The sequence below is a fragment of the Myotis brandtii genome, unplaced genomic scaffold (genome assembly GCF_000412655.1).
Source record: "Myotis brandtii unplaced genomic scaffold, ASM41265v1 scaffold506, whole genome shotgun sequence".
NCBI lineage: Eukaryota > Metazoa > Chordata > Mammalia > Chiroptera > Vespertilionidae > Myotis > Myotis brandtii.
In genome coordinates, this window is record NW_005369287.1 from 3,582,399 (window position 1) to 3,600,540 (window position 18,142).

General features: G+C 38.4%; 1 protein-coding gene across 1 annotated transcript in view; it reads left to right on the forward strand.

The window, feature by feature from the left end:
* OSBPL10 (oxysterol binding protein-like 10) overlaps positions 1 to 18,142 on the forward strand; it is a 206,488-nt gene that overhangs the window by 82,741 nt on the left and 105,605 nt on the right. The window contains exon 5 of the mRNA XM_014548387.1: positions 10,747 to 10,938. Within this exon, the coding sequence (XP_014403873.1) occupies positions 10,747 to 10,938 (192 nt within the window). The remainder of the gene's footprint in view (positions 1 to 10,746; positions 10,939 to 18,142) is intronic.

Consider the following 18,142-nt stretch of genomic DNA (forward strand, 5'->3'; position numbering starts at 1 on the left):
TGTCAGCATTTTGGAAAACCCTAACTTAACTCTGGTGCCGTGTCACATATAGAAATTTTTTGATATTTGCAACCATAGTAAAACAAAGACTTATATTTTTGATATTTATTTTATATATTTAAATGCCATTTAACAAAGAAAAATCAACCAAAAAAATGAGTTTGCGTGTCACCTCTGACACGCGTGTCATAGGTTCGCCATCACTGGTCTAGGGCAAGACAGTAACGCGTGGATAAACATTAAGTATTATGAGTGTGACTTGCATTTTATCTTTAACATCTGTAGATATACTGTCCATCAAACTTTGCCCTTGTTATTATAGATAATTGATGAAGAAAACATTTAAGTAAATGTATTTTAGCCCCATGTATTTTAGCCTTAATGAACTTACTAAGTATTTGAGAATTGGTATGCTGTATGGGACTTTGTTTGATATGATAAAGTAATTGTCCCCCCTCAGTTCCAACTAAGACCCATTGTGGCCCTCGAGTCAAAAAGTTTGCCCACCCCTGGAAGGGCATGGATCCGGGAGCCAGCTCTCATGGACTTGAATCCCAGCTGCATTATCTACTAGCTGTGAGACCTGGGGAAACATATTGAGTCTCTCTATGCCACATTTGCCTCATTTGTGAAATGGATGTTATAGTACCTACTGCATGGGATTATAAAGAGGATTAAATGGTTTAAGGTATCTATATATATAAAAGCCTAAGTGACCGTCTGACCGTCCGACCAGTAGCTATGATGCGCACTGACCACCAGGGAGCAGATGTTCAACGCAAGAGGTGCCGAGCTGCGCTGACTTGGCAGCTGCAGTTGGGTGACGCACCTGGAACCAGAGAGGAGGGAGCCCGATTCTGGGTGCATCACCTGAGAACCGCCCTCTGGGACCCCTTGGGTTTGCCTCATTTGTGAAATGGACTTTATAGTACCTACTGCATGGGATTATGGTTTAAGGTATCTATATATATAAAAGCCTAAGCAACCATCTGACTGTCCGACCAGTAGCTATGATGCGCACTGACCACCAGTAATTTCCAAGAGGTGCCGAGCTGCGCTGACTTGGCAGCTGCGGTTGGGTGACGCATCTGGAACCAGAGAGGAGGGAGCCCGATTCCGGGGTGCGTCACCCAAGAACCGCCCTCTGGGACCCCTTGGGGGATGTCAGAGAGCTGGTTTCAGCCCGATCCCTGCAGGCCAGGCCCAGTGTATGTATCTATATATATATTACTTAAAATAGCTCATGGCACATAGTATCATGTGTTAGCTATTGTAAATATATTTATAATTAAAGTTGTTACCATCATTATTGAATCATGGCAGACTCATCAGTCCAAACAAGGCCATCTCTTAAAAAATGTCTTTTTTTTTAATTGAATATATTGGGGTGACATTGGTTCACAAAACCATACAGGTTTCAAGTGTACAACTCAACAAAGTAAAGAATGTTTCTTAAAACTCTTATAATTGTTTTCCTTTCTCTCCTGCTCCCATTCTTCTTGTTTCTGTTAGCATCAATTCCCTGAATATGTATGGCAAGTAGCCCGCTGGCCGCGAGTTTGACATGCTTGATGTATGGGTTTTGTTTGCCTAGCACGTGTTTTAAATTGACATAACTGGTATTGTTCTGCAGATCTTAATCATTTATAAAATTAACAAAAAATTTTAAGTTCTTACCCAAGGATATTTTTCCTATTCATTTCTAGAGAGAGAGTGGAAGGGAAGGAAGAGGGGGAGAGAGAGAAACATCGATTGGTTGCCTCCCCCACAGCCCTTACCAGGGCTGGGGAACCTGCAACTGAGGTTCATGCCCTTGATCAGGAATAGAATCCACGACCCTTTGGTCCACGGGCCGACACTAACCACTGAGAAAAACGGACTAAGGCTATTATTTTTTAAACTTGTCTAACTCAGCAATATGTTTTCAGTTTGTCGTAAGTACCTCTTAAGTCATTACTTCTAACTGATGCATGTATATTGTTTATTGTATGAATAATCTACATTTTATTTATACAACTTATTACTGATGTACATAAAAAGCAAACATTCTTGTATATTAAAGTGACTATGAGCATGTTTGTTGGGTACCTGCCTAGTAGGAAGCTTGAGAATCATAGGAACATGCATAGATATTTCACTAAATTCTGCTGGCTGTACCAGTCTATTCCCGGTAACAATGCAGAAGGTTCCAGTTCCTTTGTGTCCTTGGTGTTATTTTACACTTTAATTTTGGCAAATCTGGTGGGTGTAGAATCTCCTAGTTACTTTAATTTGTGTTTTTGTGATATTCTTGGTAGTCATTCATGTTTCTCCTTCTGTATATTGCCTGTTCTTATTTTTTGCCCATTTGATAGTGCTTTCTGACTTCCATAGGAACTCCTTTTATATTATAGATATTAATCTGTCTTCTCTCAGTGCCCATAATTTGTTAATTTTGTCTAAAGTGTCCTTGTTGAATGGAAACCCTTCTTTACAATATGGTTGAATCCATCAAATGTTTAACTTGTGATTTGTGCTATTGGCCTTTTTAAGAAATGCTTTCCTACATACAGAATTACGTAAGATATTCTGCATTTTCTTTTGTTAACTTTGTAGTTTTATTTTTTACATTTTTATTTTTTTAACTTTACTAGTTTATGGTAATATACCAAGTTCTCTGTAATATACCAAGTTCTCGTGTATACATAAATGCTTTTATGTCCTTTATTCTAGTTTTTACTTTAGTCACTTGTTCCTGCATGAATACTATATAATCACCATGGCTTTGTTAATATTTTGTATCTGGTAATAGGATGAGTCCTTCTCCTTTTTCAAAATTAATTTGGCTCTTCACAAATCTTTATTATTCCATTCATATATTAGAGTAAATTTGAGTTCTCAAATTCCTGTTGCAATTTTTATTAGAATAATTATATAAGAACTAACATCTTTATAGTATTAAGCTGTCCCATTAATTAATCTAATATGTATATTTTCATTTTCTCAATTCCTCATTGATTTCTTTTTATAAATTAAAAAATATACTTCACAAAGCTTGTATGTATTCTTATTGGATCAATACTTATACATCATAGTTTTTGTTTGCTGTTGTGAATATCTTATTTTCTACTGTATTTCCTGTTTGGTTATTGGTGATACAGAAGAATGCTATTGACTTTTCTAAGTTCATATATCTGCCAATTTTGCTGGACTCATTAGTTTTCTTTTTTTGTAAAATGATCACATCTATGCTCAATGACATTTTCATTCCTTCCCTTTGTCCTTCTATCTCTTCTTTTTTTCTTGTCCTATTTTGTTTATAAAATTAAAAGCAATGAAGCTAAAATCTCTATGTCAATTATGGTGGTTACTCTAGGTTTTTGATGTGTAACTAAATTAAGGAAACTTCTTTCTAGTCTTGTTTTCAGATTTTTTCCCCTGTTAAAATGGCAGTTTAACATTAAAAAGTCTTGTTTCATGTTATTTAAAAACAACATATATGAAATAAAATTATTTTCTTTGAGGGTTTGCAATTCCAAGAGAATATAGTACACAGTTATCCTGTTTTCAAAAAAAGTGTTGTGTGTATATTTTTGTGATGATAGGTGAGTGGGTTGAAGTTTTGGGTAAGAGGAAAGGTAAAAATGAAAAAATGTACAACAGATATTAGCTTTCGGTTAGTCTATCAAATGTTTTAATGTCTGCCTTGTGTCAGACACTGTCGTAAATGATTAGGTCCTTATTCAGTTGAGAAGGGCCACCTGGAGGGGCTGAGTCTTGAATCAGGCTTTCTTAGTTGAATCTTGAGTGAAATTTGTCATTTGGGTCCTACTTTTGTATGTTTTATTTTACCTTTTTGAGCCTGTAGTTTTTAGATCTGTAAAAAGAGGGTTAGACTTGAGGTTCCTTCTAGCTCTAAAATTCTCTATTTCCACAGCATGAGAAATGGGTGAATTATGGTCAGTAGAAAGAAACAATCTTCACACTTTCAGAATAAAGCATAGAAAAGGAATCTTGGTACTTGGAACTGCAAGGTCCCAAACAAAGGATGTGGGTGGAAGGTGCAAAAGCTGAAGGTGGATGTGTGGAAGATTTTGAAATTGGCACATGACTCCTTCCAAGTGGATCTGGAAGGTGAAAAGGCTGGAGGAAGTCGGGGAGGAAGGGGTGGTGTGTGGTAAGGGGGCCAAGTGCACGAGACCAAGGCGTTCAGTTCATTTGGGACCTTCCAGTTTGACCTTACAGAGGCTGGGCCGGAGTGTGGGTTAGGGACCCGGGAGTGGTGGGATAAGCTGTTGGAGAAGAGTCCAAATACTTTATTTGGGGGCTGAAAATGTTGCGAGGAAAAACAAGGCAAAAATGTTACATTTTCTTTTTCTCTATTTGCAAGAAATGGAAATATATGCATTTGCTTGCACCCATCTTCCAAAGATCTGGCATTTGTGTGTATAATCATGGTTTCGGGATGGTATGTTTATAAGCCGGCTAGAGACTGCTCTCTGGGGAAAACCACTCTTTTTTCTTTGCACACGCGTTTGCTCACACTTCTGTGTGTGTATTTTAAGAGGTGATTTGCATAAAGTTATTGGAAAATGTTCAGGATATATTGAAGATTTGCAGATGACAAAGGAAAAATTCTCTAGCCTTGGAAATTCCTATTTCTGCAAGAAAACAGGAATTTGGAAAAGAGAGCTAAGTATAACTTTGAAACTTAATCATGAAAATGAACTTGGAAAAGGTCCCAGTTTTAAAATTTTAATTTCTACTTTAGGTCTGTTTTAAGCTTGAGATAATGGAATATTAAAGAACACCACCAAACAAACAAAAAAGGCAAGGTAAATGAAAAGTCCATATGATGCTATTTAAGCAAAATAGTAGAATGGACTCATTAAAAATAATACTCCACATTTTATTCAGATGTTGACTACCAGGAAAATGGAATTCTGAATAATTTTAAGGCACTGAATATCCTATTTAAAAAATTGTTATGCCGTTCCTTTTTTGTTGATTTTGAGGTATGCTTACTTTTTGAAGAAAAGGAGTAAATTAGTTTCTGTGCTCAGTTTTCACATACATAGAGATGGTACATTAATTTTTCTTAGAGGAAGAGAGAAGGAATATAATGAAATGTTTTTAGTTGGTTAAATTTTTTTGTTACAATAAATAACCAGGCTGGCTTGACTTTCCTGCCTCCCTTGGGCTATTTTATTCTGAAATATAGTCTTTTTTTCCCCCTTCACTGTGAAAAAATTCAAGGAAGTGAAGAAAATATGCTCCAAATTAAATATCATTTGGATGCTGTGACAATTAATTGACCCTCAGTACTTTTTCCCAATAGATCAATTTTGTATAGTAGAAGTGGTTGCCACAAATGTATACTTAAAGTATTTCCCCCTTCTTTTCAGCTTTTTAATTTGAGCTTCAGCAAGCCTATTATAAGCTTTTGACACATGTTCTAAGAAATTTTTTAGGACTAGCTAATTATTTTTTCAATTTGGGGTTTTGTATTTTATTCTAAAATACTAATGGGAAATTGCCCATTACTTATTTAAAGTAGTTTTTTTATCTTTGGTACCCATATAGCATTGGAATAATCTACAGGCACTTTGTGTTCTGCAACAGATTGGTTTTTGAAAATGTGAATTCATATTTTAAATGTACCTTTTTCCTGAAGCAAACTGTTTTTAGTAATTAGAATGATTACTTTTAATTTATCTTAAAAAAAAGTTAAGGAAGTACTTAAGGCTATGTCTTCTTAAGGCACTGTGGACAAAAACAACCTTTAAGCCTGGCCAGTGTTGCTCAGTGGTTGAGTGTAGACCTTTAAATCAGGAGGTCAGGGTTCGATTACCCTGTCAGGACACATGCCTGGGTTGCAGGCTTGATCCCTAGTAGGGGACGTGCAGGAGGCAGTCTATTGATGATTCTGTCTCATCATTGATGTTTCTATCTCCCTTTCCCTTTCTATCTCTGAAATCAATAAAAACATATTTAAAAAACAACCTTTAAGTCCATATAGTATTTGACTCTAGGGCTACTTACCCCTTCTACTACACCTGAAGGCTTCATTTTTATTAATTTTATGAATGATAATGACAGTCACTTCATGCTTACTATGTGGCATGTGTTTACCTACCTCTTCTCATTTCATTCTCCAATAACCCAATGAGGTAGTAATAGTAAAATGTTATCAATGAAAATACCACATTACCTTCCTAGGCTACACAGCTCATGAGTGGTAGAATTCAGATTTGAACCCAGGCCACTGACTTTAGAAACAGTATTCCTAATCTCTCCCCCACACTGTCTTGTAGGATTAGATCCTCTTGCTACTCTTCTAGACAGTGGGATGCTATGGGAGCCTTGGATAGTCCAATTGATTCTGCTCTAAGCTTCCCAGACCAGACTTCCTGTCTCCAGCTCATGGTGTGATTTCCTTGGCTGAACATATTCTTTCTAGTACATCCTTTCTATTTCCAGTCACACCTTTTCTTCATACCAGTTTTGGCCACTAAATACCAAAAGTACGTGTGTGTCCCTCAAAATCTTTAGGAATTTATGAATCCACTGAAGAGTGTAGGGACAATCCAAGAGCTTGGTAAATATCATAAAACCTGCCCTAGCTGGTTTGGCTCAGTGGATAGAGCTTTGGCCTGTGGACTGAAGGGTTCCAGGTTCAATTCTGGTCAAGGGCATATGCCGGGGTTGCGGGCTCGATTCCCAGTAGGGGGTGTGCAGGCGGCAGCCAATCAATGATTCTCTCTCATCATTGATGTTTCTATCTCTCTCTCCCTCTCCCTTCATCTCTGAAATCAATAAAGATATATTTTTAAAAATATCATAAAACCTGCTTGCATGTTGAATGCATGAGCGTCAGCACTTGATCTTCCCTGCTACCACATTCTCTGCTTAGGCACCACCTCTTTATCAGGCAGCCCCAAGGGGTGACTCTCCTAGGGAAAGGGAGAATCTTATTCCCGAATAGAAATGGTTACCCTTGACTTAGCATTTTCCGCAGATGGCACACTTGGCATTTCTAGTCACCCCCTAGAAATATTGATGTAAATATTTGGAGCAAAAACCTGCCATGTTGTTCCTCAAACTCTGACAATAACTTTATTTTAGATTAGTAGCAAGGATAAGTGTTTGACATTTAAGCACAAAACCTGGGCGTTTTATATAGGTTGTGTTTTGGAAAAACCCCGCTCGTTTATAGTGGTGGCAGTTTGCTGCCTTTGGTCTCTGTTTGTCCTGGTGCCTGATGACCTATGGGATTTACCAAGACTGAGACTCTTGCTCATTTTACTCTAAGAGGAGGTCTGCGTGTGAATTAAACTGTGAGAATCCCACAGTTAATGGGAAATTAAAGGGTTTTCCACTCAAATTTACTGCTTGTGGATTCAAATGACAGCCATTAAATAATCATCATGGGGCTAGATGTCCACAGTGGAATAAGTTGGCTTCTGGGTGGATTTCTTGATTTATTGCCATTTATGGTGATATTGTTCCAAGCAGAGGTGCCCGTTGGTGCCAGAGCTGTTCTCATCTCTTAATTTCCGATGGGTTCTCATTCTACTCAGAATCTGGAAGTATTTTCCCTTCTATAGTCTTATAATTTAATTGCTGATCATATAGGTTCTCCAGAAAGTATCTAATTATATTTTGGGCTTCCTCAGCACTTTTGATCCGATAGAAAATAAAGAGCAGGTCAGTGACTGCTTATGATTCTGTGCTAAGTGATGTTTTAACATTTTAAAAATCAGCAAGGCCTTCATCGATCAAGTATTAAGTGATGTAAGGAAAGAAACAAACTTTAGCCATGCAGCTCCATGATAGAATTTAAAATTCATGATGCCTTTTAAGGGTCAATATTATCATTTCTGTTTTAAAGATTAGGAAATTGATGATTAATCAGACAGCTTAAATAACTCTCCCGAGGTCACACAGCTAAAACCTGGTGGAGCTGGGGGGAGTGAAACTTGTCGGTCTGGCTTCAAAGCCCAGTGAAAAATCAGCCTTTTCTTGGGTTGGAACAGCCTCCCAAACAATGAAAACGTATTTTGGTAAACTCTTAATGCTTTGGCAAATTCACTGTCATTAAAGGATTAAAGAGATAGTGTCTTTCCCCCTCCACACTTCGAGTGAAAAGATTGGGGCTGTAAGTAGATGATTGCTGTATTTGACTGTAATCACAGCATATGTAATTCTGAGACCACATATTTCTCTAGTTACCTAAGGTTATTTAAAATCAATACACTGCTTCCCAACTTTATCTGTATTCTTATTATGTCCAAGTTCCGGCCTGGAGAACCTTTACAAGCTACTGTGGCATTGCAGGGTAATGTAAAATTCTGACTTCTATCCTCTCTCCAATCTTTTGGTGATTTTTAAAATTATAGGCCATTAACATCGAACAGTTTTTAGAGCTGTGACTGTTACCCAAGGCAGGAGGCTTACACGGTTTCAAACATCCTGACTCTCCGAGGTCCTCATACATCGCTGCCGTGTCTCTCTGTCTTCTTCACCCTCAGAATAGCCTCCCATGATGAAGTCAACTCCCGTAGATTTTCCTCTTCCTCACTTCTCAGGCATTTTCTGGCTGTATTGCCAAATTAGCACCTTATAGGCACTCCCTTTGTGTGTGTAAGTGTGTGCCTTTCAGTCTCAGTGTCTTATATCTCTAGCAATACCATAAACATCTGTGGTGAAACGAATCTCATATTTCTCCTTGTAGATACTCCCATTGGCACATAGTAGGTATTCAGTAAATATCTGATATGTTGGCATGAACCCAACATATCCTCTAACTGCCTTTTCTCAAGTTACAATGAGGTACAGGGGCATTTAGAATGTAAATTTTATGTGGAAATTTTTAAAAAATCGGATAGGTACTACATTCACATGGTTCAAAATGAAAGAATATAAAAATAAACTATACAGTGAAAATCTCCCTTTCCCTCCGATCCTACTCTGTCATTCTCCGTTTCTCCACAAATAAGTGTCAGCTTTTTTAGTTTTGTGTGAACCCTTTTAGATTATTTTTTGTTTTAAACAAATGTCAATAAAAATACTCAGTCTCTGCATTTTGCTGCAACTCGGCATACTATAGAATAGTTTTGCACCTCGCTTTTTTCACTTAACTATATAGTTTCAGATATTCTACCCCCGCCAGACCAACTCAGAGACGTTTATTATTATTCTCTTACATCTTGGTAGTATTCTATTCAGTAGGTATGCCATATTTTATTTAACCTGGCCCATACTGATGGGATTTTGGGTTGTTTGTCACACTTTGCCATTAAACATGGGATATATGCCATTTCACTTGGGTGCAGGAGTATTGGCGGGTACAGTCCCAATCAGGGCATCCCTGGATCACAGGGAAGTGCAATTATAACAGCTACAGGTACTGCCAGATTGTCCTCATCACAGGTTTTTGCTACCTTATGCTCCCACAAACCTGTTTGTCTGTGGTCCTGTCCACAGGTGGTGTACTCAAACTTATGGGTTTTTGCCAATCTTCTGAGTAGAAGATGGTATCTAAATGTGGCTTGAATTTTACATTTATCTTATGAGTACAGTTGAACATGTTTTCATATGGTTAAGGGCCATTTATCTTTTTTGTGAACTGTCTACATCTTGCCCTAGTTTAATTAGTTTACAGTCCTTATCACTTCCTAAGAATTATATTCCTAATTATAAATGAGAATGATGAGCTTTTTGTCTGGGAAACAAGTTGAAAATACTTTTCCTAGTTTATCATTCGGCTTTGTTGATGGTGGGAGTAAATCTTTAAAATCTGTTTGTTTCCCATGCAGAAATTTTCAGGTTCTTAGGTACTCAAACTTATTGAGTTTTTATTTTTTTTATTTATGGCTTTTGCATTTGGAGGTGTTAGACCTTCACTACCCCAAGGCTACACATTTTCTTCTAGTGTTTTTTTTTTTTTAATCTCTTTGATCCATTTGGGGGTCTGTGATCTGAGAGGTGAACCCAGTTTTGTTTTTTCAGATGGCTGCCCAGTTATCGCAGTACCACGTTTTAAAAAAATTCATCTCCACTAAGTTGAGATGCCATCTTCACCATACACTAAGTTGCTATTTGGATTATTTATTACCATAGGATAAAATATAAGCACAGCATTAACAAATGGGGATTACTTGGTGGATAACAGTACACTCATTTAAGCAGCAAACATGTATTAAGAAATTAATAAACAATAAATTAATGAATAATAAATCATGTGCCAGGTCTTGGGGATATAAAGATGAGTTTGACAGAATATCTTAAGAAAGTAACTGGTCAATGAATATAATCTCAATGCAGTGGAATAAGAGCAGCGGAGAGACTGAGACAGACAGGGAGACGCTCCACGCACCAGAGAACACCGAGCTGAGTCTTGAAGGTTCATCTGACATTTGCCGGCCAGGAGGGGAGGACATTCTAGGAGGAGGGGCCAGTATGTGCAGAGGTGCAGGTCCGGGAGAGTCCATGGTGTTTGCGGAGACTCTGAGTAGCTCTTCGTGGCCATAGTGTGGGGCAGGAGACACAGTGGGGGTGAGATCAGAAGTCTAGTTAATAGTCTCTTAGGTGAGTGAGTGTGAGCAAGTGTGGGAAGGCATGTAGTGTTGTTATAGCACCCCCATGCCTTCATTTCTCCAAACAGATGAAGGGGAACGATTAAGAGGTTCAAAATAAATGGAAGCCAACACTTAGCTGTGTTCTGCACGTTGGATGTTGAGTTTTGACACCTGTTGCTTATTCTAGACTACTCCAAGCTCCCGAAGCCGAAGTCTCACTTTGCTCCCCCATGGAACACCCAATTCTGCGTCTCCCTGTAGCCAGAGACACCTCGGTGTGGGGGCCCCCGGTGTTGTCACAGTCACGCATCACAAGTCGCCTGCAGCTGCCCGAAGAGCCAAGAGTCAGTATTCCGGCCAGCTCCACGAAGTCAGAGAGGTAGGCTTTGCTCTCCTACGAGCTTGAGTGGCCCATGGGAGTTGCGGGCTGTGACTGTTTCTCTGCCAACTTCTCTTTCTTTGTATCATCTTGATAATGAGAGAGAGGACCAGCAGGTAATGTCCCATCCCCACAGCCATGACAGTCCCTCCTGGTTTAAAAAAAGGATTTCTGTGTTTCTTAGGTCAAGTGAGTTGTTAGGAGGCCTCTGTCAGAGCTCAGAAAGCAAGCCCCCAGTAACATGCAGAAGTGCAATCAGAGTCTCATGCTCATGGCAAAGAATAGACAGCACAAAGTCATGGGCAGTTAGGACATATTGAGGGTGTTTCGAAACCCGGGAAGTGTTGGGCCTAAAGCTGATTTCCCCTCTTTTCTGCCCTGCTTCTCTTCATGCAATACTTGCCTCCTCCTTACCGTCACAGACACACTCCAGGGGAGGGTTGGTAGTGAGAAGAGCACTGTCCTTCGAAGACTCCTGTTGTTTGAGAGCAAATCCTTGGACAGCTTTGACCCTGAGTTTCTGCATCTGTAAAATAGGGGTGAGCCAGTCTATACCAACTCTCCTGGGAGATGCGAGGCTCACTGGTGATCATGCAGGTGAAATCCCTCTAACTGGGAGTGCCTTGTGAACACATGTGGGGGGGCGGTTGTTTTACACTGATACACTGGGAAGTCATCAGTGTGGGGATCCCAGATCCTCAGGATTCATATCATCCTTTGCAACTGTTATCAAGAACAGACTATGTAAAAGAAATGCTGTTGGTATTGGTTGCCTAACTTCTGTTGAGTGCTGAGGCTTTTTGCTTGCAGCTGACTTGTGTGTGGACTGGCCTGTCCTCTTAGAGACGTAGCCTGTCCTCTGTGTAAGAAGGAGAATGGGACGCCCAGATAGGGTCTTGCTGCTACTTGAGTCAGTCTGTATCTTATTTATTTTTTCTTTTGTGTTTGATTTTTTAAATGTCATGAACCAAGTAGTGTTGTGATGGCTGACTGTTGGTCTGATGGTGGCCAAGTTCAGAAAACCTAAAATCTTCTGAAACAACTTTGTAGATGTAAATAAGACATTTATTTTTTCTTGGTAGATTTATCCGTGCACATACTCTTGCCTAATAAAGAAAAGGTACAGAATCATATGCTCCCTTTGAAATAGTCACCCTGAGGTTTTTTTAAAAAAAGTGTTTGGCTACATTGGATGATATGAGGAATGGATGTGCATATGTATATATTGCTTTTCATTTTTCATAGCACCTTTTCAATAAACTGCATTATGGAAAAGCTTTAAATGTACATAAAGTAGAATAGAATAATGGTACCCATCACCCAACTCAATACTTCCAACTTTCTGTTCTTGTTTTATCTATTTTCCCCTACCACTCTTTTGTTGTTGCTAGAGTATTTTAAGGAGATCTTAAATATTTTATCATTTTAACATTGCCAGTAAATGCTTCAATATTTATCTAACAGATAGAAAAAAAAACTAACCACAAAACCCTCTCATCACTTTTATGTAAACCTCATTGCAGATATTTTTTGAAAGTACTTTAGAGACTTAAAAAAAAAAAAAGAAAAAGGAAAAGGAAATTTGAAAGTTCCTGGTATTTTGAGAATTCTTTTAATCCTAATATAATGAACCTCTGATAGATTTACTGTTATAGTGATGATAAGAGACTTCCTATATATGAAAAGGGGTGCTGTGTTTAGTAAGCAGAGGCCTAAATAAAAGTTGAGGTACTTTAGCTTGATTTTTAGTAGCATTTGATTTAATATAATGCCAAATCCTTTTCTACCTCTGTTTTTTAAAAAGTTTAGTTTTTAAAGTAATAAAAATATGTTCTTTGTGTATATATGTATAAAATGCTAATTACTAGTATATAAAGTATATAATGCGAGTATACATTGCAAAAGAACTCTAGAGAAGAAAATCAGAATTACCCATAATCCTCTCTTCCTTCAGATGACCACTGTTAATATTTCAGTGAATTAACTTCTGGGTTATTTTTTCTTTCTATATTAGTTACATATATCGATATATAAAAGATTATTTGGTATAATCTAAACTTTGTAAGCAATTACATATATGCTGCTTTTTTGTTTTTGTTTTTTCTCTCCATTTTCCATCTGTTGGGCAGGGGGATTATTGTACTTTCATGGAGAATCTCAATATATGAAAAATAATTAGGCAAAATGTTTCCATAGCCATTTTAATTTTTTTTTGGGGGGGGGGTACTCCCAGGCAAGAGTATTTTTCTTCAGGTGATTGCTGTTGTCTATCAATGACCTTTCTTGCTGAAATTTAATTTTACATGGGCTTGTTGAGAAGTCTGTACAAACATTGCCAATTGAGAGAATTGAAGGAGGAGTTGAAAGTTTTGATGCTCAGATATCGTGTCCAGCTTCTCTCTGGTGAGAGAAGAGTAGCTGTTTTGTGACATCTGTCATTTTATGATGGGGACGGTCCACCTTGAGAACTATCTGAGCCAATTTTATTCATACCAGATGATTCTGAAGTTTAAAAAGTATATTAATTTCAGTGTACACAGGCCTCTGCTGTTAGATTCCTCTTGTCTATAATAATAAAAGTGTAAAATGCTAATTAGACTGGACGGCCTTCCGGACAAAGCCGGGGCTACGAGGGAAGCCAGGGTACTGGCTACCAGAGGGAAGCCAGTGCCAGCAGCTGGGGGAAGGAAGGCCTACTCTTGCACGAATTTCATTCCTTGGGCCTCTAGTTTATCTATAATACTAGAGGCCCGGTGCACGAAATTCATGCACGGGTAGGGTCCCTAGGCCTAGCTGGCAATCAGGGCCGATCTATGGGGCAATCAGGGGGCCACCACTGGCATCCACCTTGGCTGGCCTGGGCCTTGTGGGCTGGGGGCAGCTCCTGCGTTGAGCGTCTTGCCCCCTGGTGGTCAGTGTGCATCATAATGACTGGTCGTTCTGCTGTTCGGTCAATTTGCATATTAGGCTTTTATTATATAGGATAACTAGAAGAAAATGGAATACCATTTTTAATCCAGCTGTACAGGAAGATAAACTTAGGACCACTGAAGCAATGGAGAAAATCATCATACACAAGACAGATGTGCCTGACTTCCTGAAGAATAAAAGAAAAATAGCCCAGCCAGAGGCAATGGAATATATTTTAAATTCAATACCAAAGCATAGGTAAAACTAATGGGACATTCTCAAAGATTAAATGATTATAATATAAAGAATTGAGATACCAAAGGGTCAGTACCCACAGTCCTCTCTAGAAGTGTCCTCCCTTGAGTGGGTAGAGGGATGAGTTTAGGGAATTGGAGGCTCAATACCTTTGTGAAGAGAACAGGAACATACCCTCACTAGCAATTCAAGAGAGAGAAATTAAGACTGCTTTGTCTTAGATGACCAGAAATAATGATAGTCTGTTTTTAGTTGGGGTATTAATAAATGTTGGCAGCATTGCACATTGTCTTTTTGCTACAGTCTGGTGATAAATCATAAGAATTAAACATAAAACAAAACTCTGTATTACTGTTCACGCATAAATTCTCCATTGGGAACTACATCTGGAAGAAATAACCCATGGAATTGGGGGTAGAAGGAAGAAAGTTCATTTGGGTAAAGTTATTCATACTATTAAATAGATCCAATACAAAACTCATGGGAATGACTAAACAATATTATACTTCACCTACTAAATTACTCTATATTAAGTTAAAAGTCGTGTCAGTATTATTAGTGCATGGGCATGTGTAAATAAAATAAGAAAGTCAGAATACAGAATAATATGCACACATTGGACGTATGCCCATCTTAATGAATTTCAGAAATAATTTAAAACAGTGATTCCAGATTTTTGGAGTTTTCTTGCAAACTAAAATTTAGAATTTTGGGAGCAACATAAGTATTGCAAAATTTTTTATTTTGTCCAATCAGGACATTTTCAAAGTACAGCGCACATTTAATGCCCCCTCTCCCCCACCAAAGCAATATAATTTCAGAATAAAGAACCATTTATTGCATAATAAATTTAGTTTTATGAAATATACACTTATTTTCCTTTGTTCTAATATTTTATCTTGCATGACGAGACTTCATCTCGTGGATTGATCGTGGCCTATGAATCTGTGTTTAAACCATAGATTACCATTGATTTTTAACTTCAGGATGACTTTCAATGCAACCCATCTTCTCCACTGCCAGGTTTTCTCCTTTCTAATTCATGCCTTACTCGGTCTACAGGAAGGCGCCCTTCTGAATGAAAGCTTTATCATATCACCCTTACTCCCTGTTGTCCATAGGATAAAGGTTGAACTCTTCAACCTGGCAAAGCAGGACTTCCATCATCTGTCTGTCTCTACTGCCTTTGCCTCCTGACCTCATCATTCCTTCTTGTCCCACATATACTGACCACCTCCCTCTGTTGGGAGGTACATTGCCCAGTAGAACTTTCTGCCATGATGTTCTTCATAGTGGGGCTAATGGGCTCTTAAAATGTGCTGGTCTGAATTGAGATGTCTTGTAGATGTAAAATGCACATTGGATTTCAAAGACTTAGTACAAAAAAGGTAAAATATTTCATTAATAATGTTTTATAATATTGCATGTGGAAATGAAAATATTTTCTGTAAGTTGGGTTAAATTAAATACATAAAAATTAATGTCACTTTTTAATGTTTCTTTTATCTTTTTAAATGTGGCTATAGAAAACTTAAGTTTATGAATGTGCCTTCCATTTGTAGCTTGTATTATATTTCTCTTGGATAGCACTGCTCTGATTATGAACTTGCTCACACAGTGATTCTATTCTACAGGTATTAATTGAGCACCTACTATGTGCCAGACACTGGATTTTTATGCTGAAAGCCATGTCTCATTCTTGTTATCTTTTTAAATGTGCCTATAGAAAACTTAACTTTATGAATGTGCCTTCCATTTGTAGCTTGTATTATATTTCTCTTGGATAACACTGCTCTGATTATGAACTTGCTCACACAGTGATTCTATTCTACAGGTATTAATTGAGCACCTACTATGTGCCAGACACTGGATTTTTATGCTGAAAGCCATGTCTCATTCTTGTTTGCATCTTCTAGGCCTACTGCAATTGCTGGGCATGCTGGTTGAACATAATGATTTAAAGACCCATTTTCTAGCAGTTAGAGGGCTTTAGAAATGGAATGTACAGACATTCCAGGGTTTCTTAGGAGTTATGTGGGGTGGGTATGAGTGAGGGGAAACCTAGCGATTAGTTGAATCAGATATTCAGATGGTCTCTGACTCTGATAGCACTGGATGGTTAGACACCTGAATGAGTATGTGAGGTGTGAGGGGTTAGGGAAGTGATGATAGTGTGAGCCTCTGAATGTGCTTTTGGAATCGTTTTATAAATAGAATCGAATGTATTTTTAAAAAGTCAATTTGACCCCTCAGCTGTTAAGTATGTACTGGTGGAAGTGTATTGCATTCCCTTGTATTTTAACTTTTATGCTTTTAATTGCATTATAACAGGTTTTAACATGGCTCACATTAATTTAAATGGACACAAGATTGGTTGGTACAAGTACAGTGTGATTTTGATGAAATTCTTGTTTGCTGGATGCTTTTATTTATTTTACTATTTTTTTAAATATATTTTTATTGATTTCAGAGAGGAAGGGAGAGGGAGAGAGAGATAGAAACATCAATGATGAGAGAGAATCATTGATTGGCTGCTGCCTGCACGCCCCCTACTGGGGATCCAGCCTGAAACCCAGGCATGTGACCTTGACCAGAATCAAACCCGGGACCCTTCAGTCCACAGGCTGACACTCTATCCACTGAGCCAAACCAGCCAGGGCTGCTTCTACATTTTCATACAAATAATGTATGTGTGTGTACAAACCTGCGCGTGCACAAGAATTGAAAAGAAGGAAGGAAAGTCGGGTTCTTCTTCTTTCCCTGATTGCTCATTACTGTCTAAGTGACAGCTGAGGTGTTCTGTGCACTTGAGAGCGTGGCAGCATGTGTATGTTTGCGTATAGATTTAAGTGTCTGTGTGGGACTATTTCCGATCTACAATTGGTTTTATTTTAACTATTTTTTTCGTTGGGTTAGAGTTAAGAAAATTCTCTACAGAGAGTACCTACTAAAATTTTTCTTCAGTGTAAATATGTTCATAGGTGTGGGCAGAACAGATATTTGAAAAGCAGAATAAACTTTGTAGAGCCCAGGTTCTTGTGGCTTTGACCGAACGTGTTTTTCAGTTGTGACAGTTGAGACTTTAAAAAACCCACACGCCCTAGCTGGTTTGGCTTAGTGGATAGAGCTTTGGCCTGGGGACTGAAAGGTCTGGGGTTCGATTCCAGTCAAGGGCGCATGCCTGGGTTTCGGGCTTGATCCCCAGTAGAGGGGTGCAGGAGGCAGTCAGTGATTCTCATCATTGATGTTTCTATCTCTCTCTCCCGTCCTCTCTGAAATCAATAAAAATGTTACAAACAAACAAACAAACAAAAAAACCCCCACACAATTTCATAGGGAGACTTTGTCTGGATTTTGAAGCTTGATGAGGGACAAGGTCATGCTGTTGAATTGCAGTGGGTGTGTGTGAGGCGTACATTTAGATTTAATTAAGCTTTCCATTAGAATTTATTGACCAATAGGAATTGTCCTTCTGCTAAACTTTTTTTTATTAGTTTGCTTCTGGGGTACGTACCTTTTTGAAGAGAGCTGTTCGCTGCACTGGTTTATTCTGAGGTTGCTCAACTGTATCGGGACCGTGTAATTTAATGTGGTTTTAAATCTTTCACGGGGTATGATATGTGGAGGAGAAGCGCCTTCCCCAACTATGTGAATTTATGCGTGTTCCTTCATGTAATTGCACTGTCTTATTTACTTAACACACATACCAAGGAAGTGCTTTAATGAGGTTGCCGTCTTTATAAGTGATATTCTCCCCCTTCAGGATGATTTGGTTTGATCCTGGTGCATATGGCTGTAGTGAAAGCCTGCTTAGAAACCTTGATTCATGTACAGCCTTTGCTATGGAAGCAGTAACTGTAAAATATCACCCTACTGAATTTTATTAGCTGATCAATTTTAAGGTAGTGGGAAGGATTGAATATGGGCCATCCCATCACCAGAGAAACTGTGTTAAGGGTATAAAGTGGATTTTTCCTTTGTGTGGACAGAATGTTGATTTTTTGAAAATGTCCCGAATTAATTCTCCTGTGCACTTTGG